We start from the raw sequence: 27045 nt of genomic DNA on the forward strand, positions 1-27045 counted from the left end.
CAGAACATGCTGGCAGCTCTCCCGGCATATTTTGCACTCCCTGTTTTGTTTAAAGGAGTTGCACAAGGAAAGAACAAGGTAAGAGGGTAAGTACCTGGATCACTGTCTTCCATGTGGTTTTTTGGGAGTGTGTGGCGGTGGGGGCAGCATTTGCACCCAGTTCAAGCAGCACATAGGCTTAGGACAGGCAGTGGCATAGCTAGAGGGAGTGCAAAGCACTAAGTTCTGCAGGGAGCCTCACCGTGGCAGGCAAACGGCCCCTTCTCATTGGAACCATTCTGGGCGGGGTGGGAAACAGGACGGAGGCTTAGTTTTAACAGCGGTTGCTGTGGGCTCTTCATATTTCAGATTAAACAATGTTGAAATGTAAACGAAGTGGCATATAAAGTATGTTTTATAGTAATAATTCCCTTATTTACGAACATTGCAAACATTTTAAACATTTGCAAAACTACTCCAGAGATCAGGCCAGTGTTGGTGGTCTTCTAGGTGCTCACCAAGAGATGCCCTCTACAGCCTACTTTTTCCCAGTTCAAAGTGAACTACAAGGAAAATGTTCAAAGTGGTTTTTCAGGGCTTGCCCAGGAGAGGAAGAGGCACACTTCTGTACTAAATGTGGTGGGGGTGTTTCCAAACTAGTCCTGCTGCAGATAAAATGACACACCCATCCTCACCCTGAGTCTTCTGTGACCAGTGCTGCATAACTTTGCTGACTGCCTCCAGATGTTCTCCCAACCCTCTCATATTCTGGGAGCCCCAGCTGGCAAAGGCAGTGTTTATTATGCCAGAGGAAATAAGACAAGCAGAAATAACTTAAGAGAGCACAGTACCCCATGGATTGGGGGAGCAAGAGCCAGCGCAAGCCCCAATCCTGTGCCACAGTAGGAAGGGTGAGCGCTTACGAGTCAAAGCCCTAACATCCAACATCAGGGAGCAAAGGTGCCCAGCTCTAGATGAATAATAATAATAAACTTCATTTTTACCCCGCCTTTCTCCCCAAAGGGACTCAAGGTGGCTTACAACAGGTTAAAAACAGATTAAACAACAGAATTAAAAAACAATATAATTTAAAAACACATGAAGCGCCTGTGTTCTTCGAGGTAGTCAAAAGTATCCCCCTCAAAGGGCAAGGGTGGTGGGTGGTTGTAAATCCCCATCAAGAAGATCCACAAGGTACCCAGGCTCAGAACTGGGGTGACCAAGAAAAGGCAGAGGCGGTCCACAGTGCGAGCAATGCGGTTCCAGCTGTCTTTCTCCTGCAGGTGAAGATGCAGTAGAAACAGAGGTTTGGAGAGAGCAAAAGACAATTAACCTTCCCCCACCACATGATCAACCCATGCAATCTAGAACACAATCTGCTGCAGGGAATAGGATGGAACATCCTTTGCAACTAACCAGTGAATGGCATGTGAATAAAACATAGCCCTAATGGCCAGTTTTTGTGGGCTGTCAGGAGCAAGGTGACCAGATGCAAAGGAAGTCACAGCTCAGGATGGACATGGCAAAAGTGTAATAAAATAAGAAGGTTCTGAGCAATTGTTCTGCCTGCAAAGGGGTCACCTGTAATTGAGTCCCACCCTCAGTGCCAGGAACAGGAGTTGATTGCTTCAACATAATTCTAGAATGTTGCAGACACAGACCAGTGAAGAGGAAGCAACTCAAAGGTAGGAAGGAAGGCAGGCTAAGGAGGAAGTTTCTAATTAAAGACACAGTGGCCTTAAAAATCTTCAATAGCACTTTGCCAGTCACAAATCATGTCTGAAAAAGCACTGGAATGCAAAGAGCGTCAGCAAACAACATCCCCTGTATAGCGCGAATGAACAAAAGATGGCAACGTCAGGCTAAACAGCAGGAGTAGCCCTTCTGAACCCAAACTGGGAAGCAGCAGCTGGGAGCTCAAGCTTTCTGAGCTGACCACAGGCTGAATTGCAAACATGAGAGGACTTGCCATGCCCACCTCATTGTAGTCATTCTTCTCTCGTGTGTGCTTTACGATGTAGTTGGCTCCAGTGACTACTGGCTTGATCTCATTGTACAGCTGTTCTTGTATGTCACCCACACCGTGGGGGTTTGGCCCTAATGGGGAGGGAGGAGAAAAGCAGTGAGTGTGGCTGGTACAGCAGACACCCTCACAACTCTCCACCCACAAACAGTGTCCTGAAGGTAGAGAATCAAGAAGCAGGGCCTCTGGGTAAGCGGATTTGTATGTGGTTCTTTTAATCAGAGTGTATTCCATGGATATCAACTTGCTGCTGATAGGTTGTTATTATGAGGTTTTTAATTAGGGTGTTACCTGATGAGAGGCAACGTAATCTTACTGCCCAATCCTAAGTAAATCTCCCTTTGCTGATGCAACCACGCCAAGGAAGCATGCACTGTCTCCTGTTGGGGGAGGCAGTCTGGGGCCTCCACAAGGTAATGGCAAGCTTTCACTGTTCCATCTGATCTGCACCAGCTATATTGCTGGTACAAGTCTGAGAGGAGTAGGAGAAGCATGGGGCAGGGAATGGAGTTGGGATCTGGTGTACTCAGGTGCCACAAAGATCCACCCCCTCCTTTTCCCATTCCACCTCCCATCTGCCCCCCACAGAAACTCCCCCATTTCTCCCCCTCCTCACCCCAGTCCTCCCACTTACTGCCACTCCTCACCTCCACTGCTCACCCTCACTGCCACAGGCAGCCAGCAGTTTTAATTGTATTAAAAATAATTTAACTATTAAAAATAAAACTTATTGCCCGTTTAATTGGGGATGTAGTTTTAGTTAACTGAAAAAAAGGTTTTAATCACTCTAACAGATTGTCTAGTTTGGAATGTATATTTTAAGACTTATCAGTCAAGTTATGTGTCAATGGAAGTCACCAGACTAAGAGCTAATTCTTTCCCCTGCCTGTCGATAACACGCAGAGCCACTGATGGAGTGTGTGCTGCATGCTATGGAGGGCAGCCCTCCGGGCGACCCAGAAAAGGCAAATCAAGATTTTTTTCCCCACTTACCACTCTATAGGCCGCCTGGCTGTCAATGGTTGGCAACCTTCAGTCTCGAAAGACTATGGTATAAGCCTACAGCACCCGGTATTCCCAGGCGGTCTCCCATCCAAGTACTAACCAGGCCTGACCCTGCTTAGCCTCCAAGATCAGACAAGATCAGAAATGTGCAGGACAACAGTTGCTGTCAACCTCAGTTGTCTCCTCAAACCTACGCCAGTTCATTTGCTGGTGTAAGTCCAAGGAAAGTCAGGAAGTAAGTTTTGTTCATGAAGAGGCCAAGCATATGATCCTGGCATGTAGTGGCATAGCTAGAGGGGGTCAAAGCACTAAGCTTCTCAGGGAGCCTCACTGTGGTGTGCAAGCGGCCTCTCCCCCTCAGAGCCATTCCAGGCAGTGGGACTAAAACGGAGGCATATACCTCCATTTTGCTCCCACTACCCAGAATGACTCTGAAGGGGAGTAGGCAGGGCCACTTGCACACTATGGTGAGGCTGTGCTTTGCACCCCCTCTAGCTATACTGCTGCTGGTATGCACTGCTGGAGCAAATATCCCACCCCTACATTTCCTGCTCCCTGCAACAATCCTCCCCCAGAACATTCATGACTACCCCCCCCCCAATACTATCTGCTCTGATGCGGCCTGGTGGGCTGTTGGTGGGCACATGGAAGCTCTGACCACTTGTACTGGCAGCTCCAGAGTGCACAATAGCTGCATGCCTTTTGAGCCTGGTAACAGGACTTACAGCAGCAGATTGTAAGATTTGCTGCCATAGGTCCGCTATAGGATTGGGCTGTAAGAAGCTTCAAGAAAGGAGCTGAGGGTGACTTATGTGAAATTTTCCTGTTGTTTTGCCTCTCACAACAACCCTGTGAGGTTGACTGGGTTGAGAGATAGCAATTTGAAAGTCAGATCAGGCTTTGAAAATGATTCATTTATGAGCAGCACTTCCAAGCTGCCAGTCCAATAAAAATACAGCCAACTATAGCATACAGAAGAGAATCATAAAAAAATTATAGTCCAAGCTTTTACATCTACAGGCCAAATTAACAATCTAAAACATAAAATAAAATCTTTCTGTCAGATACTGCATTTGCAGAATGTGCTCTACTATTAGCTACAAATGTAGTTTGGTTACCTCAGCTCGTTCTATAAGAGCTAGAAATAATTGGGTTGATGGTATATTTTGATGTCCTCACTCTCCTAGGAACCCACCTCAAAACCCCCCAGTTCTTCCAGCAACCCCTAAAGCTGCCCTCTACTGCAACTTTCGTGAATGGGTCAATGCCTCTGAACATAGTGATTCCACTTAGCTGTCATCAAGACTAAGAAGTGCAGCTAGACCTCTCCTCCTGCAGGACTGGTCTTAGAGTCCCTTGAGACAACTGCCCTCCATCCTTACTCTAGTTAGCACAACACTCACTTGCAGGTGTGACCCGGCTAGCCAAGCCATGCCTCTCTGACTGCTTCTCAAACATCAGCTCACTGCGGGATTTGACGGTGTAATATTCCTCAGCCTTAGCTATGTAGCCGACAGAACTGCTACGCCGGATCAGCAGGCCATCCGATGACTCTGGCTCACTTGTGGCTGGCTGAGACATGAGCAGAAGGCGTGGCAGGGTCTCAAGGAAGAGCTGGGGGGCAGAGAGAAGGAGCCAGTGAAGAAAAACACGTTCTAGGCTGAATGACATGTTCTAAAAACATCCTTGGAAATTGGTTTGCCTCTTTACCCATTTATGAATCTCCAGGGAAGGGGGGTTCTTATGAACCAGTCTCATGGTAGTGCCAGATGTCGGCACAACATGCATCTGCCAAGGGTCCACAACCCAGCGGGTCTTCCCCTCGAACCTCCTCCAGCACTAGTCAGCCACTGCAGATCCCCATTTGTCCATGCCCATGGGGAGGGTGGGAGGAGCCACCACTCACTGCTACCTGTTCTCCACCATCAGTAAATTATGGTGGTGGGGGGGAAGGTGCAGGGCTTTATGGCCTCCAGCAATCTAGTGCTGGCATTGACCAGTCCAGTAGGAGAGACAGCAAGAGAAGCGACACTGTGAAGCCTGCCAGAAAAGGGCATGACTCCAAGAGCTCAGCTGAGCCATCAGTGGACTCATGTGAGTCATTGATGTGTTTCAGGACTGTACCATTTCTGCCTGCAGATAACAGAAGCGAGTTAATCTTCAAATGTGTCTCTCCCACCTATAAAAAGATGTCCCTGCCCTGCACTATTTGGAGCTATTACTTGAAGGTTTTAAGGAGCCTCCATGTTCAGAGGCAGAATAGCTGTGGTACGGGCTCCACTCTAGGGTAGCACTATTCCCTGTTTGTCGGCTTCCCAGGATGCTGGACAAAGCGGACCTGCTGTGCTCTCAGCCAGCAGGGACAGACTTCTGTCCTTTGACACAACAAGCATGACAGGGACCACATGCTACCCTTGCTGTCTCCCTGGAATTATGATGGAGAGCTGAGTGTTGGGCTAGAGCAACAGAGATGCTCTATCCCACCACTCTTCTCTCTTCCATGTTTCCACTCTGCCCCCTCTTCCTGTTGCTCTGTTGGGAAGGCTCCCCCATTGACTCACCTCTTTGATCCGGTTGGACAGGATGTGAGTGCTGGGCGTGCGGAAGTGGATGTTGAGCTCCACGACACAGGCCACCACGACTGCTGTCACTAACAGCATGACAAACAGCAAGTATCTGCAAAGTTGACCATACACTTGTTAGAGTAGCACTGACTTTAGTGTTGCACGCTCAAACATTCTAGAACAAGCCATGGGACGTGAACCAGGCAGTTCTCAGACAGAGAGAATTATTGATTATTCTCGGCTTGCTGATTCTCAGCCTTTCCAAACATCTCCTCACTGCCAAGTCCAAAGCTCTACTCAGTCCTTACCCTTCTTGACTTCTCTGCCACCTTTGATACTGTTGACCACTCTTGTTGATTTGACTCTTTTTCATCCAATGTCTTTGCGATTCTATTCTCAGTTCATTCTCTTTCTACATGTCTTGAAAACCAGAGAAGACTGTACCACCACACTCACAACTAATACTAGAACTCTTATTCAGTTGTGTGAATGTCATCAAGTTGGCCACTGGTTTTTTGACTGATTTGTTGGGTGACCTGTACTGTTACATATTAAATAAATAAAATAACGGGGGTGACACCAACCCTAGTGCTGTCACTGCATTTAGGCTGTGGATATGATACTGTAATTTAGGGCCCAATCCGATCCGGCTTTCCAGTGCTGATGTAGCTCTGCCAACGGGGAGTTCACTGCATCCTGCAAGGAAGGAGCAGTCATGGTGGCCTCCTTAAGGTAAGAGAACATTTCTCTGTAGTTCTTCAACTGGTCAATTGCCTGCAACATCAATGGTGTCCCCCGTTTAGAACAACACCCCCCTCCCCAGACATCTGTTGCTTTCTACATTCATAGGCTGGCAACACAACTTCCCTGCCAGCTCTGGGAATGAAGCGGTGGAATTGCCTTGATGGCAGAGAAAAACTTACTTGCCAATGAGAGGGACAGCCAGGGAAGTGGGCGGCAGGCGCTGGGAGATCAGAAGCAGGAAGACAGACTGAGCCAGCAGGATGGAGATGGCCAAGGTCACCTTCTCCCCACCTGCAAAGCACAAAGGAGATCACATGGCACCAACTCCAGCCCCTGCTTCGCTCCAAGCACCATCTCCAGCTGATAGGGAACAAGTCCTTGCTGCTTGGGCTCAGACGTTTTCATTCACACCCACAAAGAAACATCATTGATTATCCTGGCCCACTCCCCCTGCCTTGATGCCCAGTCCCCTAATGCCAGCTCCCCCTTTGCTCAATGAGGGATTCGCTAGGGAACAGAGTGGCAGCGTGTGTGCTCATTGTCTGCAGGAATATCCTTCAGATAAGGCCTAGATCCTCTAGAGCACTGTTTCCCAAACTGTGGATTGGGACCCACCAGTGGGTCGTGAGCCAATTTTTGGTGAGTCATGAAAAGTTTCTGAAATACAGATATTTAAAAAATCTTTGCAAGCACACTTGCCCAGTTTGCAGAAGCAGCAGCAGCAGCAGGCAATCCAGATGGGGAAAAAAAACACACACTCATGGCTGGAATGCTAATCTGTAGTATGAGGTCATCTGAGTGCTGGAGAAACAGCACACTGCCTCCCCGACCCTCTGAAGGCCTTGGAGGGCCAAAAAGCATCACTTCCAATTTCACAAACCAGAAGTGACATTTTTAAGCCCTTAGAAGAAGACAAGGAGGTTTCTCCGACCCTCAGAATGCCTTCTAAGGGCATTAAAATGTCACGTCTGGTTTCCCCAGAGAATCCGGAAGTGATGTATTTTGGCCCTTTAAAGGCCTATACAAGGGCCTCCAGAAGGACGGCGGGGGTGACAACCTGCTGTTGGGGGTTGGCAACATGGTGGGCAGGGGGGGGTGACAGCCTGTGGTCCTGGTGTGGGCAGCACTATGGCCAGGATCGCCATTGTTTCAAACTCCCAAATTAAAATGTCACATTTTCTGATTTTCTCTAGTAATTGGCATTCAGTAGAACACATGTGAACACAGTTCCAGCTTTTTGTCTGGCCTGGAAGTCCCTAACTGCACATCATGCTCTCCAGTTCAGCCTTCTGGAATGATTGTACCCTGGAATGATTGTAAAGGTTTGGGGGGCATAGACCTTGAACTCCATTTCTAGGGAGAGACTAGCAAATATCTACACACACACACACCATATAAAAGGTCCTAGCAGCTTCAGGAGCACTGGATCCCTATTATGAAATAATAATAATAATAATAATAATAATAATAATAATAATAATAATAATAATAATAATAATAATAATAATAATAATAATAATAATAATAATATAAAAAAAATCTCTCTCTCTCGGTCCAGTAAAGCTGTGTAGGTCACTAAAGATTGTCATTTAAAAAGTGGGTCCTGGTGCTTTAAAGTTTGGGAAGCACTGCTGTAGAAAGATTCCCCCATTTCTTTGGCAACAAAACAGTGGAATTTCACCCAAAATGAGAGGAAATCAGTAATTAAAGCCTCTACCACCAGCAAAAACAGAAACGTTAAAATTAAAATGCAGCTGAGAGGCTATTCATCATCACCACCACTAATGCTGCTGAAGCAATAAAGGGGGCAGAAGCTGCCAGTAGGCACAACAATTAAAGGCACAACAGCCCTTAATGGCCTCAAAAGTGCAGGCTGGCTCTTCAATTGCATTTTAAATAAATTTTTCAAATAATCACAAATTAGGTCTGAAAAAACCCAGGAAGACAATAGAGTAGGCACTAGCATGCAACAGGCTGACAACAGCATCATCTGGATTCTCTGGATGAAGAGAAGACAACATTTGCTAGAGCTGACAGTAAAGCACTCCCAGTTACTGCACTCTAAGGCACTGAACATCCACAGGGTGGTGGAAGAGTTGGGGTGTTCCATGACCCTCCAACCCTCCCCCTGGGGAGAAGCCAGAGATGGGAAGGACTTTGCTCACTGTCAGCAGGCAAGTAGAAAACCAGGATGGTCATGAAGGCAATCAGGATACAAGGGGTGACGATGTTGATGATGTAGAAGAGGGGCTTGCGCTTGATAATGAGATAGAAGGTGATGTCCTGATGCTGGTTGCTCTCAGGAGGGACACTCGGGTCAATGTTTTTACGGGCTGGCCTGTGAATGATCTCCCATTCACCATTCTCTGGGTGAATGAGAAAGAGAGAGAGAGAGAGAGAGAGAGAGATGACAACCAGACACTATAAACAGGACACTGCATTTGCGGCCCTAAGGGCCCTATTGGCAGCCTATGTGCCACAATTCCTTGGAAGACCACATAGGATTTGGGGAAGGGGAAAAAGGTGGAGAATTGTTTGTTTCATAAATTATTACAGATTGGATTTCAGATTAGTTTGGATTTCAGAATAATTGCATGAATACAGTGAGAAATGTTTCCTCTTACTCTTTTCACTGTTACCCATATGGGTGTCTGCTGGTCTCTTTGACATTGTCCAACAATGTCTGTACAGGTACACACCACAGAGCAGAGAACACAACCTGTACCTGCAGTGTCTTGGGGAACCACCAAATCTGGAAATAGATGCAGAATTTGGTATCTTGAAAATCTTAGCTTTCATTTGAAACAAAATTTCTAGTTCTCATGGATGTGAAAACAGGCATGTTTGGTGAACTTTCAAAAGCTGGAGAGGGATCTGAGCAGGGACTTGCGGTGGGTGGGGAGGCTGGTGATGCAGTGCCTCCCCACCAGAGTCCTTCAAAGAGCAGTGCCACCATGCAAGGTGTTCAAGCACTCACAACCTATGCACAAAGTGCTTTCTGAAGGACTCAGGTGGGGAGGCACTGCCTCAGCTGCCTCTCCACTCACTGCATGTTCCTGGATCTTAGTAAGGCTTGCCAGCAGCATCAGAACAGGACTTCCTGCCTCTGTCTAGCCCTTCTGCCTAACAAGTGCCTAGCAAAGGCAGAAGGAGGAAGCCACAAGCAAACAGCTTAACCAGTGTCGTTTTCTGTAAGCTGCTGTTTTCAGTTTCTCATGGTGCAGAAGTAAGGTCACTCTGACACAGATTGTGGTTTATCTCCCAAAGCACAGCATATACACAGTTCTACTGTGCTCTGAAAAGACCTGTCAAAATTCTGAGCCAAAGTGATCTCAATTTAATTTCTATACTAAGAAAAATGGCCAGGGAGAATACAATATAGGTGCAAGGTTTCCTCTATGGGGCTGCTTTCTGAGAGTGTAAAAGCTGGAGGCCAAGTAGCAAGTAACATGGGAGGAAGATTCATGACATCACTTTTATATCTCCTGATAAAAAAAGAAACTGAACATTTTTGTATTAATGAACCATAGTTGGAGTTACCACTGCCAATCCAATTATTTGACTGAAGCAGCAGCACTTCTCCAAACTTTTTACTTCAGTCAGCCCACCTCTAGCTGCTGTTTGTCCTGTGGAGGAAAAACACAGGGACCCACAGGGTAGATTGGGTGGGGTATGTGCAGGCATTTTGATCAGGAAAATTGCTGCATTTCCTCAAATAACGGAAAACACTGGTAGATCCACCTATGAAAGCATAGTTTGAAATTGAACTATTAATTCAAATGTCCTCTGCTTGAATCTTGCCTCTGCCACAAACTCTCTAGGTGGCCTGAGGCGGCCACTCTGTCTCGGTTTTCCCATCTGCAGTATGAGGACAAGAAAGCTGTCCTACCTTTCAGAGTTGTTGTAAGGACTGCAATAAGTGAAGTATGTTTCAACACTAAGAAGTATTCTATAAACACTAAGGCTATAACTCCATTATTGCGTAGCATTTGTGGAAAGTGCCCCAAAAGGATAATACTTCACATTTATATATCACTTTCTGAGTGTGCAAAACACTTCACGTTGTTATGTGTAGAACTTGGGCTCAGTCTGAGGAGGACCAGAGGGAAAACTGCTGCAGGAGAGGAGGCTGCAGTACCAGTAGGGGGAAGGTAGAGGCTGCTGTGTGCAGAGGCCTATAAAAGGGGCTGCACAAGCAAAGAGCGGGAGACCACCAGGGAAGAGCTGCTGTGAGAAGCCTTGGAGAGTGAGCTCTACAGAGGAAGAAGGACCACCAAGGAAGCTTGGTAGAGAAGGAGCTGCAAGGAACGAGCTGGGAAGGACCAAGCTACAGAAAGGAGCTGAGGAGAAAGCTGCAGGAAGGAACCCCTGGGAGAGCCTCTGAAAACCAGGAAATAACCATAAGAACATAAGAACAGCCCCACTGGATCAGGCCATAGGCCCATCTAGTCCAGCTTCCTGTATCTCACAGCGGCCCACCAAATGCCCCAGGGAGCACACCAGATAACAAGAGACCTCATCCTGGTGCCCTCCCCTGCATCTGGCATTCTGACATAACCCATTTCTAAAATCAGGAGGTTGTGCATACACATCATGGCTTGTACCCCATAATGGATTTTTCCTCCAGAAACTTGTCCAATCCCCTTTTAAAGGCGTCTAGGCTAGACGCCAGCACCACATCCTGTGGCAAGGAGTTCCACAGACCGACCACACGCTGAGTAAAGAAATATTTTCTTTTGTCTGTCCTAACCCTCCCAACACTCAATTTTAGTGGATGTCCCCTGGTTCTGGTATTATGTGAGAGTGTAAAGAGCATCTCCCTATCCACTCTGTCCATTCCCTGCATAATTTTGTATGTCTCAATCATGTCCCCCCTCAAGCGTCTCTTTTCTAGGCTGAAGAGGCCCAAACGCCGTAGCCTTTCCTCATAAGGAAGGTGCCCCAGCCCCGTAATCATCTTAGTCGTTCTCTTTTGCACCTTTTCCATTTCCACTATGTCTTTTTTGAGATGCAGCGACCAGAACTGGACACAATACTCCAGGTGTGGCCTTACCATTGATTTGTACAATGGCATTATAATATTAGCCGTTTTGTTCTCAATACCCTTCCTAATGATCCCAAGCATAGAATTGGCCTTCTTCACTGCCGCCGCACATTGGGTCGACACTTTCATCGACCTGTCCACCACCACCCCAAGATCTCTCTCCTGATCTGTCACAGACAGCTCAGAACCCATCAGCCTATATCTAAAGTTTTGATTTTTTGCCCCAATGTGCATGACTTTACACTTACTGACATTGAAGCGCATCTGCCATTTTGCTGCCCATTCTGCCAGTTTGGAGAGATCCTTCTGGAGCTCCTCACAATCACTTCTGGTCTTTACCACTCGGAAAAGTTTGGTGTCATCTGCAAACTTAGCCACCTCACTGCTCAACCCTGTCTCCAGGTCATTTATGAAGAGGTTGAAGAGCACCAGTCCCAGGACAGATCCTTGGGGCACACCGCTTTTCACCTCTCTCCATTGTGAAAATTGCCCATTGACACCCACTCTCTGCTTCCTGGCCTCCAACCAGTTCTCAATCCACGAGAGGACCTGTCCTCTAATTCCCTGACTGTGGAGTTTTTCCAGTAGCCTTTGGTGAGGGACCGTGTCAAACGCCTTCTGAAAGTCCAGATATATAATGTCAAACCATCCAGCCTTTGCCTCAAGTCCTGCTGCCTCCTGCCCGCCTAGTTCCTGCCTCTGGTCCTCTCGATTGGGGAAATTTGGAACAAGGTTGTTTTTATTTGGTTCAGGTTTCATTCCTCCTAATAAAAGCCCTAACCTTACTTTGGTGTCAGTGGTCTCTCTTGATCCTGCATAACAACGTGCATTATTCCTGATGTTGAGTTTCCAAAATGCCAGAAAAGTAAGTACTGTTTTCTCATACTGCACCTGGGAGCACTCAGGCTGCAAAGCATCTCACACAGTCATTTCAAAGGGCTGCAGTGGGGAAAAGCCACTGCAGTGTGAGGTGAGGCAGGTGTGAGGTAGAGCCTCCCCACAGAAAGGTGCAGCCACTTGTGAGGGGAGGCAGGTGTGGGGTGAGCCTCCCCACTGTAAAAGGTGCAGCCACTTGTGAGGGGAGGCAGGTGTCGGGTGAGGCAGAGCCTCCCCACTGAAGAGCGGTGCCACTTGTGAGGGGTGGCAGGTCTGGGGTGAGTTGGGTTAGGCAGGTGTGCAGTGAGGGGAGGCAGGCGAGGCAGGTGTGGGGCGAGGCGAGGCCAGCTGTAGGGCAAGCCCCCTCCCAATAGCGGCCCGGAGGGCAGCGCCACCCCCCAGGGGCCTTCCTGCCACGTGCTGCAGCGAGGGCCGGCCCGCCGACCTGCACAGCGTGTGGACGTCTCGAACCGCGACCCCCGCGGAGCCGGCTGGCGCTGTTCAGGCAGCGGGGGGGGGGGAACGGGACATTCACGCCGCCGCTGGGGGCTCCGTCCTGGGGGCTGAGAACAGCAGGCAGCGGTGGGAAGGCGGGCAGGCCTGGCGGGGGTAGGAGACAGTGAGAGCCCAGTCCTGACCGCGCCGTCCTGGGAGCAGCCCCATTGACTCAAATGGGCCTTCCTTCTGAGTAGACACGCACTGGAGGGGCTCTGGGGCTGCAGGTCTCTCCACTTGCCTGGGAGTAGCCCCACTGACTGTAATGGAACTTGCTTCTGAGTAGACATGCACAGGAGGGGCTGTGAATCTTGCCTGCCTCTGGAGGCATTCCAGGCACCTGCCTCCATCTTGTTCCCACCACCCAAAATGGCTCCAAGGGGGGCCACTTACACGGCCCGATCACGTGCCTGCAAAACCTAGTGCTTTGCCCTCTCCAGCTGCGACACTGTTGGGAGGTTCACCAAGAAAGAAAGGAAGGAAGCTTTCCCTGCTAGGCCGCAGGTGGCAACCCCCTCCTTGAAGGCCAGGAGCCGGCGGCCACCACTCCCCCCAACAGGCAGTACCAGTGAAGTCTTTGGGCTCAATGATGATCCATTCCACTGAGTAGCGCTGGGCAGTTCCCCGCTCCTGCTCGGCCTTGAGCTCCATGGTGATCTCTCTGGCATTGTACCTCAGTGACCTGTGAAAGAAAGGCAAGCAGAAGTTCTGTCAGCATCTGTTTCCAGTGGTTTTCTACAGGGGGTACAAAGCAAAGTCTTGCAGGGAGCCTCACTGTGGAGTGCAGCTGGCCTCCTTGGAGCCAGGCCTTTGCCTCCATTTTGCACCCACTGCCCAGAATGGCTCGAAGCTGCTTGCAGGCTGTGGTGAAGCTGCCTGCAAAACTTAGTGCTTCACACTCCCCTCTAGCATCACCACTGTCTTTTGTGGCACTGTGTTCTCAAATATGGCAGGGAGGAGCATCATTCCAAATCCTTAATGCATTTTTTAACAAGCAGCCCACTTGCTTGCTTGTTTATTTAATTGACTAGCTTACAGCATTTGAAGGGCCCACTTTCTGCCAACAGTTAAAATATTTAAAACAATAAAGCAACAGAATGATACATAAGATGCCCATAACATCAATATAATAAGACAACAGCAGCAGGCCTAGGAGCTTAACTGTAGCTCATTGGGCAAGCACCTGCTTCATGAGCACCTCTGGAGGGATGGCAGCTCTTCCAGGTCAGGCATTGACAAAGTTAGGGCTTAGGGCAGGGGTGCTCACACTTTTTTGGCTCAAGAGCTACTTTGAAACCCAGCAAGGCGGGAGATCTACCAGAGTTTTTTTTTACAATGTTCATGCCATCATAACATATAACATTTATGTGTACAATGTATGTTGGTGTACCTTGCATAACTGCATGAGCCAATATTGCACAACACAACATAATTAACTATAAACATTTTTTGTAATTACTTGAGTTTACTTTGATGACTTGCACTGAAATGAATCAGCCAAGGATGCATAGCCCGGACAGTAGCTGCTGACAGCCAGCTTCAAGCACACTTCCAAATGTTCATCAGTCATGGTGGAATGGTACTTGGACTTAAAGATCTTCATGTAGGAAAAGGCTAACTCACATAAATAAGTGGAGCCCTTCCTGCCTCAGGTGCTCTTATATCCCTGAGGGCCCTATTGCCTTCAAGTGGCTGCAGCTGTGCAGCACACTCTGCTGGATGCCCAGGCCTTACCCTTAAAGGGGTCACTGCTGACACCACAGCCTACCTCCTCACCAGATCTTCCTCGATTCCAATACAAGTGGGGGGGGAGCAGATCTCTATACAGACCAGTGCAAAAACAGGGGAAAGGTGTGGGGGAGGGAAGATCTCTATATAGACGTCACAGCAAGACCAGCGCAAAACCCCTTGCACACAGAACCAACAGATGGAAGTTGGGGGGGGGGCAGATCTCCATACATACCAGTGCAAAAACAGGGGAAAGGTAAGTCATCCCCAGGTGAGTCAACGGGGCTCACTCTCAGGGATGCGTGGACAGGAGCTCACTCCCAGGGCAGGGCTCACTCCCAGGGATGCGTGGACAGGAGCTCACTCCCAGGGCAGGGCTCACTCCCAGGGATGCTTCACTCCCAGGGCGGGGCTCACTCCCAGGAATGCGTGTACAATCGACTGGTAGATCGACTTTTGCCTGGCGATCGACTGGTAGATCGGGATCGACTTATTGAGCACCCCTGGCTTAGGGGCAGTCAGGTTCCAAGCAGCTATTAGTCAAAGTGGGCCAGAAGCAGGGGCATGTTCCAAAACAGAGAAGTGGGAGGATCAACTTCCAGACTAGGGCAACAGACAAGACAGTGGCAGCCACTTTCTTCCACAGTCAACAAGTTGTTCCAACTGAGGAGCTACCTCCTGTTTTCAAATTGCAGAAGATCTGGCAAGGAGGTAGAATGTGGTGTCAGCAGTGGCCCCTTTAAGGGTTAAGGCCTGGGCATTCAGCGGAGGGTGAGCTGCACAGCTGCAGCCACTTGAAGGCAATAGGGCCCTCAGGCATGAAAGCACCTGATGAAAGGAGCTTCTTGAAGGTGGAAGGGAGTTTCACGTGGGTAGTAGAAGGAGGAAAGCTTTAGGAAGGGAGACTGGATTAATGGAACTGCTGATGGACTGATTGGTGAATGGACTTTGGTGACTGCTGGAGACACCAGGATTGGTGTTTGGCTGCCATGCCCAAGGCCTGCTGAGGACCAAAGTGCTGCTGAAGTTGCCAGAGGAGCTGCTGGCAGGAGAGGGGAGGAAGGAGGGCCTCTGCAAGTGAAACAGGTAAGCTACCCTGGTGGTGGGGTCCAGTAGTGCAGCAGGGCAGAACTTGGGTAATTTTTGAGGAAAGAAGGGGAGCTAATTAGCTTAAAGTGGACATAATTCTCCAGGCAGAGCTTGGCCTTGGAATCTAGCAGAACACCTCCTTTGCCCAGAACTACACAGGGATAAAGGGATTGGACAGAGATTAGTTTTTGGGGGATATTTTGGGACTGAGATTGCATCCCTGGGAGCAAGTGCACTGAATGCATTGGGACCTACCTTTTAGTAAACATGCATAGGATTGCAGTGTGAGCATTCAGGAAGGCTGGCACTGCAGACTGGATGGCCCCCTCAAGGTACAGAGCTCCACCTGCCAGGCTTGCAGGTGAAACTGGAGCTGAATGTGAATGGCACAGGAGGTGGAACTGGATTGTTGGAAACCCAGTCCCTGACCCCTTCTCCTTGGTATGTGATGTGGCCATACAACCCTTTTGTCTGCCCTCCCTAACTTGTCAGTCAATAGTAGAAAAACTTTCTACTGGCAGTCCTGGCAGCACCTCACCTAATTTCAAGAGCTTCATCCATCTCCCTATCCTAGGCATGGCCCTGATGGAAACCCCACATGGGCACTGGTAGTAGCAGTCTGTGTGAGTCATCTGGAAGCCCAATGACATGTGCACCTGCTACAGAAACCAGTGGAAGAACAAGCAGTTCCTCACCTGAACCTCAAAGTGCAGTTCTGCCAGTCAAAGGGAAAGAAGTTGACGTTGATGGGGCAGGAGCTGCGGAAGATGGCAGGGGGCAGCCAGTACACCTCACCAGAGGCAGAGAGCAGGACGTTGCAAGCATAGGTGATCTGGAACTGACCATCATTGCTGGGAAAGGAGAGAAAGCCATGTGGCACATTAAATGCTATAATCCTGACCACAAGTTTCATCCTGAGTCTGCATGTGTGGGGAGGCCCCCTGCAAAACTTAGTGCTTTGCACCCCCTCTAGCTACACCACTGGCTCTACCATTTGCAACTTGCCCTACCCCACCCCACACTGCAGCACTTTCTTCAACAGTTGCCCTCCTAATTTGGTGCTTCTGCTGGCTAGAAAAAGGAAGAATATTCCAAGATGTGGAAGTCATCATTCACTACATCCTGGGCAGAGATCAAGAGACAATACCACTACCACACTTGGGAGTGAACTCTTCTTTGCTGCCGTGCCCCCCCCCCGCACTTTGAGAATCAATCTTATGTTTACAGAGTGGTTTTAATTCCATTTGGGCTTTCTTTTATTCCTGCTCATGCATCATTTATTTATTTTAGATTGTGAGTCCCTTGAGAAAAATTGCTACAGAGCTTGTAATTATTTTGTTTTCTGCCCAATTTGCACCAAAGTCACAGGAAATGCCTAACTGGCCCTAGGAAAGTTCCCTGAAAAAATTCAGAAAGAGATGCAGAAGAATGGGACTCTGTCCTGGCAGCAAAGTAACAGAGCAACCAGAATGTGAATTACACTCACTGAACACCAGATGATTTGAATGGAACATTAGGAACTTTATTGATTTAAAAAGCACAGCAGTAGCACTTAGAAACAGTCTCCCCAAGAGATAACTCCCACAGTGCTGAGAAAGCAATGGGCCTGAGACCTCTGTTTTCCTGGGGTCATTGTTCATTCTCATGAATCACATACATTTGAAGAGGAGGAGGATGAATATTTTTATGAAAGCACCACTTAGCAGCCTTCATTCAGCTGCTCTGTGCTGCCCTGACAGCTCGGATTGACCCTACCCTGTACCGGCCTCCACTCCAAACTGCTTGGAAGCCACTTCCTGTATTGGGAAGAAAAAGCTTCAGGTGTGAGAGAGAAACAACAAAAAGAAGGGCAAGAGAGGCTGACGAACACCCAGTGGGTCAAACCTGCTTTAGGTGGCTTGGCTTTAGGTTCAGAATGCTTCAGAGGGGCTTCATTTCTGGTTCTCTCTGGAGCAGGGCAATTCTGTTCAGAGCATCAGACTATCTGAAACAAATCCATGCCCTTCCAGAACAGCTTCATGTCAGGATAGCCAGGTCAAAGTCTGGCTTCCCCACAAAACCATCATGCAGCCCTCCTGCATATGCCAGCCTACTGGGCACCCCAGCCCATCTGACCATGTCAGTGGACAGATAGAGGAACCCAGGTGCTCATCAGTTTCCAGTTAGACCAGGGGTGTCCAAAGTTTTTGGCAGGAGGGCCACATCAGCTCTCTGACACTGTGTCTGGGGCTGGGGAAAAAAGAATTAATTTACATTTAAAATTTGAATACATTCAAATAAGTTCATCTTTAATATATTCATTTATATAAACTTATGTAAAGATGAACTTATATGAATGAATGAAGGTCTGCGATAGCTCAAGGCCTATAAAAGGCCTTGCACAAAGGCCTTTTTTCCTTTGCTGCCGATATTGCATCACAGATGTGAAACAGCAAGCAGTGGAGGGAGCCCTCGTCCCACAGCTCATGCAAGAGGTCAAATAGTCGCCCTCATCCTGAAAGCAGTTGCATCAGGCCAGTGCAAGCTCCAACAAAGCTCTGGAGGGCCAGAGGCTCATTGGAGACTGAGGGCTCCCTGAGGGCCACTTTGAGAGGCCACAAGTGGCCCCAGGGCTGGGGTTTGGGCACCCCTGAGTTAGACAAACTCCGGACATCACCCACCCCAGGTTTTGAAAGGTCACACATAGGGATGCTTGTGGTTTGTTGCCTGGTTTGTTGAAAGCAGCCAGTGGTGCAGCTAGAGGGGGTGCAAAGCACTAAGTTTTGTAGGGAGCTTCAGTGTGGCATGCAAGCGGCCCCCCTCCCCTTTGGAGCCATTCCTAGCAGTGAGAACAAAACAGGTGTATGCCTCTGTTGTGTTTCCACTGCCGGAAATGGCTCCGAAGGGGAGGGGGCTGCTTGCACGCCATGGTGAGGCTCCCTGCAAAATGTAGTGCTTTGCACCCCCTCTTTCAATGCCACTGATGATGAGGGCTGCCAACTGACCAGGAAAACAGTAGCTTTCTGCAGGACTGTACTAAAGGTGTCCATGGCATGGAAATTAATGTTACCACTGGCGAACGCAGAGGGCCACTACCATCTGTAGATCCAGCTGCTGTTAAGCCATTTCTGCCCTACGGTGCATATATGCAACAGGGACCAAATGTGTACACCTGTGGGCCAGGCAGAAATGGGTTAAAGGAACTACAGAAGGGTCTAGCAACAGCTGGCAGTCCTAGAAATCCGATGCTCACTTGTTTTCTAGGACAATTTCTGGCAGCCATAACATGTCTGATGGGAGGCGGAGCACGCTGATGTTGCCAAAATCTGACTTGTTCCACTGCAGCCTGGGGTCGATCCATCCCTGTGGAGAGTCAACAATGCACCATTCTGACTTGGCCACTACAGCAGCAACTTTTTTTCTGTGGGTGAACAGCATGTCCTCCAACCCCAATGGAGCAAATGCCTCTGTTTTGCTCTAGCAGCCCAGAATGCCTGGGGGGAGGGCTGCTTGCATGCTGCAGTGAGGCTCCCTGCAAAACTTAGTGCTTTGCACCCCCTCTAGCTATGCCACTGCATCCAAGCATGCAAATATTCTGAGTTAAGGCTGAATTGCCAGCTGAGACTCCCTAAAAATACACACAGAGGTTGTGCATGCTTCTGACACGCGGCCTCAGGGGCTGATTTGGACTATATTCTCCCTGCCCAACCTCCCCATGTGATCATAAGAAGTGTGTGCTCACATATCCTGGCCTCTTTATTTGTGTGGCAGGGGGTGGATGGTATGAAGGACCAGGGCGTGCACCACAAGCCTGTAGCCATCTTTTATCCTGTGGGGCTGGGTGGGCAGGGAAAGCATCTCAAACTGCCCAAGAAGTTCCTGCTGGCAGTTCCTGTGCACAGGAGGGAGGAACCAGAAGGGCAACGCTATAGGTGTGAGGGTCAGGCACTGTAAGGATCAGGGGGAGGGGGAGGGTGGCAGCACTGCAGATAGGATTGACAGGCCCCACATCATAGGCCTCTGGTCTCCAGAGTGCAAAAGAGACCTGATACTAGATCCAAGGGACACAAAATAGCAGCCCCCTTCATGCGTTACCCTCCCCATGTTCATGGAGCACAAGGAGAAGGGAGTGGGAATGCCTCTCCAACCTAGGCACACCCCAGTCCCATGTGACCTGTGGGCATCCCTGCATTTGGTTCTTGCCTGCAGGTGGCAGTGCCAAATATGTGAAGGACTCCTACTCAAGATGCCCACATCATATGGAGGAACCCACCCCGTGTTTGGCTACAATGCCCTGCATGGCATGGCCAGAGAGTGGGTTGGTGCACTGCCCTCCGCATGCATTCAGGAATAATGCCTGAGTAGAACTGCAGTGAAACAGCATTTGTTGTTGGATAAGCCCTACTGTCACATCTGGCTAGAAAACAGGTCAGGCAGTTCGAAAAGCAAGAGCTGTAGCAAAGGGAACTAGAAGTAGCTAAAGGCAGTCAGCGCAGCCTCCAGTTTTTCAAACAAGACAGGGAGGTGAATGCAGGGGTGAATACCTCTGTTTTGCTCCCACTGCCTGGAATGGCTGCAGAGGGGAGGGGCTGCTCGCATGGCTCACTTAGGCTCCTGCAAAACTCAGTGCTTTGCACCCCCTCTAGCTATGCCACTGACTCGGCACAATTTAGGATTTGATGCACCAGAATAAAGCCCTGTCAGTTTAACTGCCCCAGAAGCTGGAACATTAATTTTTTTTTTTACTTACATGCTCAATCCATACATTTGTGGTGAGTGTTTCATCAACCTCTTTCTGCAACAACACAAGGAAGAACAAAGTAGATGAGATTTTCAAAGTTACAGTGCACTTCAGAGAGGGAGCATCTGCAGGGCAGTGTGTGCAGGGGCAGCACTAATGTCAACCAGATTGAGGAGTGCGCCGGGGACCATGCCCAGCAGAGGATCCACATGGCCATGTGAATCCCAGAACACTCAGTGCCAGTTGCAGACCTCAGCAACCTACCCACTCATACATGCTTGCTTTATGCCTGATGAGAAAGTGACAGGCTGCTCTAGGAGGCTGTGATGTGGTATTAGTTTGAATGGATGCGAAGGAGGAGAGAGAACCTTTAACGGTTGCTTAGGAGTGGACTTTGGGCTGGTGTGGTTTTGCCATAGCAAGATGAGAAAGGCAGCACTGCTTAAATTTAGTGAGGCCTTTCCACATGAATGAGCAGGAGCTACCCAGCACTTTCTCCTTGGAACCTGCTCACCAGGTGGCTCTCTTATTACCTTATGGAACTCACTGCCACAAGAGGTGGTGATGGCGTCTTCTTTCTTTAAGGATTCAGTGAATTCTTGCATCTTGAACTTATCAGTACTTCCAACCTGTTGACAGCTACTCAGCCTGAGAAACAACAGCCTGGCCTAATCTGGTGTCTCTGCAGGCACCAACAGCACCTTTTGTGGCATGGAGGGAGGTGTTTGTCACTCTCTGAATGACTACAGAGCAAACAGCTGTTACAGGCCCATCGACTGGGGCAGTTCAACAGTTAGCAATGCAAAGGCAGTCTGAATAGCAGGGACAAGCAAAAGGGGAAGGCTGTTCCTTCACTCAACACACAATTAATTCCTAGAATTCACTGTGGGGCTGGCTCCTAGCTCACATGAGAGACTGTGCACATTCATGGACCGTGAGCTCTGGTAGCTAAATAGGAGACTTAGAGATGGCAGAGAAATTAAATGAGTTCTTTGCATCTGTCTTCACGGCAGAAGACCTCGGACAGATACCGCTGCCCGAACGGCCCCTCCTAACCGAGGAGTTAAGTCAGATAGAGGTTAAAAGAGAAGATGTTTCAGACCTCATTGATAAATTAAAGATCAATAAGTCACCAGGCCCTGATGGCATCCATCCAAGAATTATTAAGGAATTGAAGAATGAAGTTGCAGACCTCTTGACTAAGGTATGCAACTTGTCCCTCAAAACGGCCACGGTGCCAGAAGATTGGAGGATAGCAAATGTCACGCCCATCTTTAAAAAGGGAAAGAGGGGGAACCCGGGAAACTATAGGCTGGTCAGCCTAACATCCATACCGGGTAAGATGGTGGAATGCCTCATCAAAGATAGGATCTCAAAACACATAGACGAACAGGCCTTGCTGAGGGAGAGTCAGCATGGCTTCTGTAAGGGTAAGTCTTGCCTCACAAACCTTATAGAATTCTTTGAAGAGGTCAACAGGCATGTGGATATGGGAGAACCTGTGGACATTATATATCTGGACTTTCAGAAGGCGTTTGACACGGTCCCTCACCAAAGGCTACTGAAAAAACTCCACAATCAGGGAATTAGAGGACAGGTCCTCTCATGGATTGAGAACTGGTTGAAGGCCAGGAAGCAGAGAGTGGGTGTCAATGGGCAATTTTCACAATGGAGAGAGGTGAAAAGTGGTGTGCCCCAAGGATCTGACCTGGGACCAGGGCTTTTCAACCTCTTCATAAATGACCTGCAGACAGGGTTGAGCAGTGAGGTGGCTAAGTTTGCAGACGACACCAAACTTTTCCGAGTGGTGAAGACCAGAAGTGATTGCGAGGAGCTCCAGAAGGATCTCTCCAGACTGGCAGAATGGGCAGCAAAATGGCAGATGCGCTTCAATGTCAGTAAGTGTAAAGTCATGCACATTGGGGCAAAAAACCAAAACTTTAGATATAGGCTGATGGGTTCTGAGCTGTCTGTGACAGATCAGGAGAGAGATCTTGGGGTGATGGTGGACAGGTCGATGAAAGTGTCGACCCAATGTGCGGCGGCAGTGAAGAAGGCCAATTCTATGCTTGGGATCATTAGGAAGGGTATTGAGAACAAAACGGCTAGTATTATAATGCCGTTGTACAAATCAATGGTAAGGCCACACCTGGAGTATTGTGTCCAGTTCTGGTCGCCGCATCTCAAAAAAGACATAGTGGAAATGGAAAAGGTGCAAAAGAGAGCGACTAAGATGATTACGGGGCTGGAGTACTTTCCTTATGAGGTAAGTCTACGGCGTTTGGGCCTCTTCAGCCTAGAAAAGAGATGCCTGAGGGGGGACATGATTGAGACATATAAAATTATGCAGGGGATGGACAGAGTGGATAGGGAGATGCTCTTTACACTCTCACATAATACCAGAACCAGGGGACATCCACTAAAATTGAGTGTTGGGAGGGTTAGGACAGACAAAAGAAAATATTTCTTTACTCAGCGTGTGGTCGGTCTGTGGAACTCCTTGCCACAGGATGTGGTGCTGGCGTCTAGCCTAGATGCCTTTAAAAGGGGATTGGACATGTTTCTGGAGGAAAAATCCATTACGGGTTACATGCCATGATGTGCATGTGCAACCTCCTGATTTTAGAAATGGGCTATGTCAGAATGCCAGATGCAAGGGAGGGCACCAGGATGAGGTCTCTTGTTATCTGGTGTGCTCCCTGGGGCATTTGGTGGGCCGCTGTGAGATACAGGAAGCTGGACTAGATGGGCCTATGGCCTGATCCAGTGGGGCTGTTCTTATGTTCTTATGAGAGGCATGGGTACCTCTGAATACCAGTTACCATGGGGAGGTGTTAGCACAGGAGGCCTGTTGCTTTCAAGGCCTGCTTATAGGGACCAGGCTGCTCACTGTGGGAAACAGGATGCAGGACCAAAAGGCTCAGGCCCAGGTCATATGACTCTTCTTATATGATCATAAGGTTTGGAGTGGGCTCCCTGGAAACCCATGATTATGTGACTGATTGCTGACTAATCTTGTGGGCCTGTCTTTGTGATCTCACCAGGGATATCAGGTTGGAGAGGGTCAGTGCCAGAGAGATGGCGACACTCTTGTTCTTGGAAGCCACGGGCCTCAGGTCCTTGTTGTAGCCTTTCTCCTTAAAGAGGTAGTTGATGAGCTTCTCCTCCATGTTCACACCCAGGGTGCCTGGAGGGACAGGGAGAGAAGGTGGCTGAGTTGACCTACCCTTGCAGAAGAAGATCATCTCTGGAAGTTGGCCAAGGAAATTGTAGAGACTTGATCCATTTAAACAACTTCAGGGGCACCTGTGTTAAAATGACCCCAAGACAACACTGCCAGTAGTAAGACCCAGTGCAAAGGGGACACTTATCCTGTTGGTCACATGACCCTTTGATAACTTTTGTAGGAAAGGGAAGCTCAGTACCTGTAGCTTGTCCTGTGGGGTGAGAAAAGCTGCTTCTGCTGCTGTCCCTTCTTCTATGGAACTATTGAGATAGAAGAGGCCCTTTGCCTGCCTATCATCACCTTAACCATCAAGGGCTAATCCAGATGTAATTTCATGACTCAGCATATTGTCTTCAGCCATAGCGAATAGCTTTGCTCTCTTCCCCTAAGTATAGCCCAGTCTCCAGAGTCCACCCTAGAGCTCTGCAAAGGAGTTGGATATAACCCTGTCTGCTAATGCTAAGGGTCAAATTAGATGTGATGTGACATGCTTGATTGATTGATTGATTGATTGATTGATTTTCTTTCTTTCTTTCTTTCTTTCTTTCTTTCTTTCTTTCTTTCTTTCTTTCTTTCTTTCTTTCTTTCTTTCTTTCTTTCTTTCAGTGTTATCTCATGGCTCCCTGGCAAGGCACTCAAATTGTTGAGGCACACCATCAGATTTTTTGACAAGGGACACCATGCTGCTGCTGGGGGCTCACATCCCCCAATGACCCCGCTAATAAATGACCCTCTTCCAAATCCTTGTGGCACACCTGCGGACCATTCATGGTACACCAATGTGCCACAACACAGTGGTTAAAAATAGCTGTTTTGATCTCTAACCTTTCTGAACTGGTTGACTTGGTGGAGAGCACATTGTCTTGTCCATGCCTAGTCCCTCTGTTCCTGCATGTGTACTGTGAGTCTAGGACTCCTATCATTGATTTTCATTGATTTACTGTAAGTGGAAGGGGGGGGGGAAAGCTGCCCTTTAGCCTTGGTGGTGGCAGCGATTACTACACTTTTATTCCACAACAGGGGTGTCCAAACTTTTTGGCAGGAGGGTCACATCATCTCTCTGACACTGTGTCAGGGGCCGGGGGGGGGGGAAGAATTAATTTATGTTTCAAATTTGAATAAATTGACATAAATGAATCAGAGATGGAACTTATGTGAATGAATGACAGTCTTGCAATAGCTCAAGGCCTATAAAATGCCTTACACAAAGCAAGGCCAGCCTTTCCTTTGCTGCTGCATCACAGATGTGAAACAACAAGCAGTGGAAGAAGTCCTCGTCCCACAGCTCACGCAAGAGGTTGAACAGTTGGCCATCACACCAAGAACAGTGCATCAGGCCAGCATGGTCCCCAGCAAGTCTCTGGAGGGCCAGGGCTGGGAGCTCCCTGGGGGCCGAATTGGGAGTCCTTGAGGGCCACAAGTGGCCCCAGGGCTGGGGTTTGGGCTCCCCTGTTCCAGAATAGGGAGGAGGGAGTTGCTGTGTGGAAAGCCCCTTCCTTCAAAGATTACTAGCCTCCCACCTCCCTACATCCTTGCATCAGAGCAAGTGGAGGACCTGGTGAGTTTGAGCCGGCTGAGGGTTGGGGAGGGCAGAATGGCGGTATTTCAGGGTGGGGATGGGTATTTGGCGGGGGCAGGGCAGGCCTGGGAGGGGGATGGGACCAGCCAGCCTCTGGCACTTAGGCCAGATCCTAACCTCCCCTCCTGAGCAGACCAGTTTACACCGGGCTGCTTGAATCTGTGCCAGCGATTTTGCTGGCACAGAGTAGCCCCATTGAGATGGCTGCTGCGTGACATGAGTTGCGTGGGATCCACCTCCAGCTGGCCTTCCTGTTCCAGCGCAGGTTAGGATTGGGCTATCCATTCGATTAAAATTATCCTGTTGGTTTTCAAAGTACATATATTTTTGTTACTGTAAAATTATTTTACTAAGTACAATCATATTTAGTGCTTTAGAGTTTTCAGGATAGTTCACTTGCATGATCTCAGCAATCCTTACAACAACACTGTAAGGTAGGCTATCATCCTCTTCATACATATGGTAAGTGAGCATCTGAAGCTGAGATACTTCACTAGAGCAGTGTTTCTCATACTTTTTGCACCAGAACCCACTTTTTAGAATGAGAATATGTCAGGGCTCACTGGAAGTGATGTGACATCATCAAGCAGGAAAATGTTTACCAATCCTAGGCCGCAATCCTACCCACACTTACCCAGGAGTGAGTACTATCATTGTTAAAAGCATAGAGAGAGTAGCCTGTTAAAAGTACAGGTCTGTACAGGAAACGAATGGGCAGCCAATGCAGCCGCTGGAGAAGCGGACTGACAGGGTTGAACTGCTTACCTCTAGTAACTACATGGGCCGCCGCATTCTGCGCTAGTTGCAGTTTCTGAACCGCCTTCAAGAGCAGCCCCACATAGAGCGTGTTACAATAATCTAACCTCGATGTCACTGAGATAAAATATCTGACATTGTGTCGAGGGCTGAAAAAATAAATTTTAAATATAAAATTTAAATAAATACATTAGAAAGCTTCAGAAAGTCTAAGGCCTTCAGACGGCCCAAAAACATCACTTCTGGTTTTTTAGGAACACCAGGAAACCGTTGGATGGTATTTTGAGGAGAGGAACATGGCCTCCCTGGCCCTCAGAACACCCTCCAGATGCAACTGGAGTACAGCTCGGGTCACATTTGGTTGAGTGGGCCAGAAGCTTGCAGGGGTCCAGAGGCTTGCTGCAGGCTGGATAGAGGCTTGTTGTGGGCTGCATCTGGCCCCTGGGCTGGGGTTTGGAGACCCCTAGTCTAGAACAGTGATTTTCAACCTTTTTTTGTCTCACAGCACACTGACAAGGTACTAAAATTGTCAAGGCATACCATCAGCTTTTTGACAACTGACAAGGCACACCATGCTGTTGGTAGGGGGTTTACATCCCTCAATGGCCCTACTAATAAATGATCCTCCCCCAAACTCCTGCGGCACACCTGCAGACCATTTGCGGCACGTGCCACGGCACAGTGGTTGAAAATGGCTGGTCTAGAACCACACACACAACAGTATGCAGGACCTAATCTGAGCTAAGAGCTCCAGAAGCTTTCCCCATCCCCAAGTGCCTGAGCCCTGCCCTTTAGTATAAGGAGAAAAGAGTGCTTCTGAGCAAATGCAGAGTAACCCCAACCCATCTTCCTCACCTACATCTGATGATAAACTTCCAACTTATTTATGGCTTTCAGGAAGGCCAGCCCCACACCCTTATTAGAATTGAGACACTGTCCTGGTTCAGCCCCAAATCTTTGTTTCATGCAGGCAACACTTGCTGGATTGCCATGATATGCAGGTCCCGGCAGGTCAGTTGCATTCTTACCTGGGAGGGCAAAGGCCCAGAGAAGAGAAAGCCACAGCGCCATCCTGCCCATCTTGTCTTCTGAGTCACCTGTGCTGTGTCTGTGTCCAATTTGTTGCAGTGTGTGTTTGCCGAAGCAGACGGAAGTGCGAGCTGGCATTGTGACTTGGGAATGTGGATGGATGGACGGTGGCAGCTGAAAGGCTGGGG

General features: G+C 48.7%; 1 protein-coding gene across 1 annotated transcript; it reads right to left on the minus strand.

Moving 5' to 3' along the window:
• Nucleotides 1–1067: 1067 nt before the first annotated feature.
• CHRND (cholinergic receptor nicotinic delta subunit) lies at nucleotides 1068–26908 on the minus strand. Its single transcript, XM_066621572.1, has 12 exons — nucleotides 26857–26908; nucleotides 23309–23454; nucleotides 20277–20321; nucleotides 18780–18889; nucleotides 16243–16398; nucleotides 13297–13412; nucleotides 8481–8681; nucleotides 6495–6606; nucleotides 5569–5683; nucleotides 4411–4621; nucleotides 1958–2076; nucleotides 1068–1256 (listed from the first exon to the last, which is right to left on the minus strand). The coding sequence occupies exons 1-12, from the start codon at nucleotides 26906–26908 to the stop codon at nucleotides 1068–1070; spliced, it is 1572 nt and encodes a 523-aa protein (XP_066477669.1).
• Nucleotides 26909–27045: the final 137 nt, after the last annotated feature.

This window comes from Tiliqua scincoides, chromosome 3 (assembly GCF_035046505.1).
Source record: "Tiliqua scincoides isolate rTilSci1 chromosome 3, rTilSci1.hap2, whole genome shotgun sequence".
Taxonomy (NCBI): Eukaryota; Metazoa; Chordata; class Lepidosauria; order Squamata; family Scincidae; genus Tiliqua; species Tiliqua scincoides.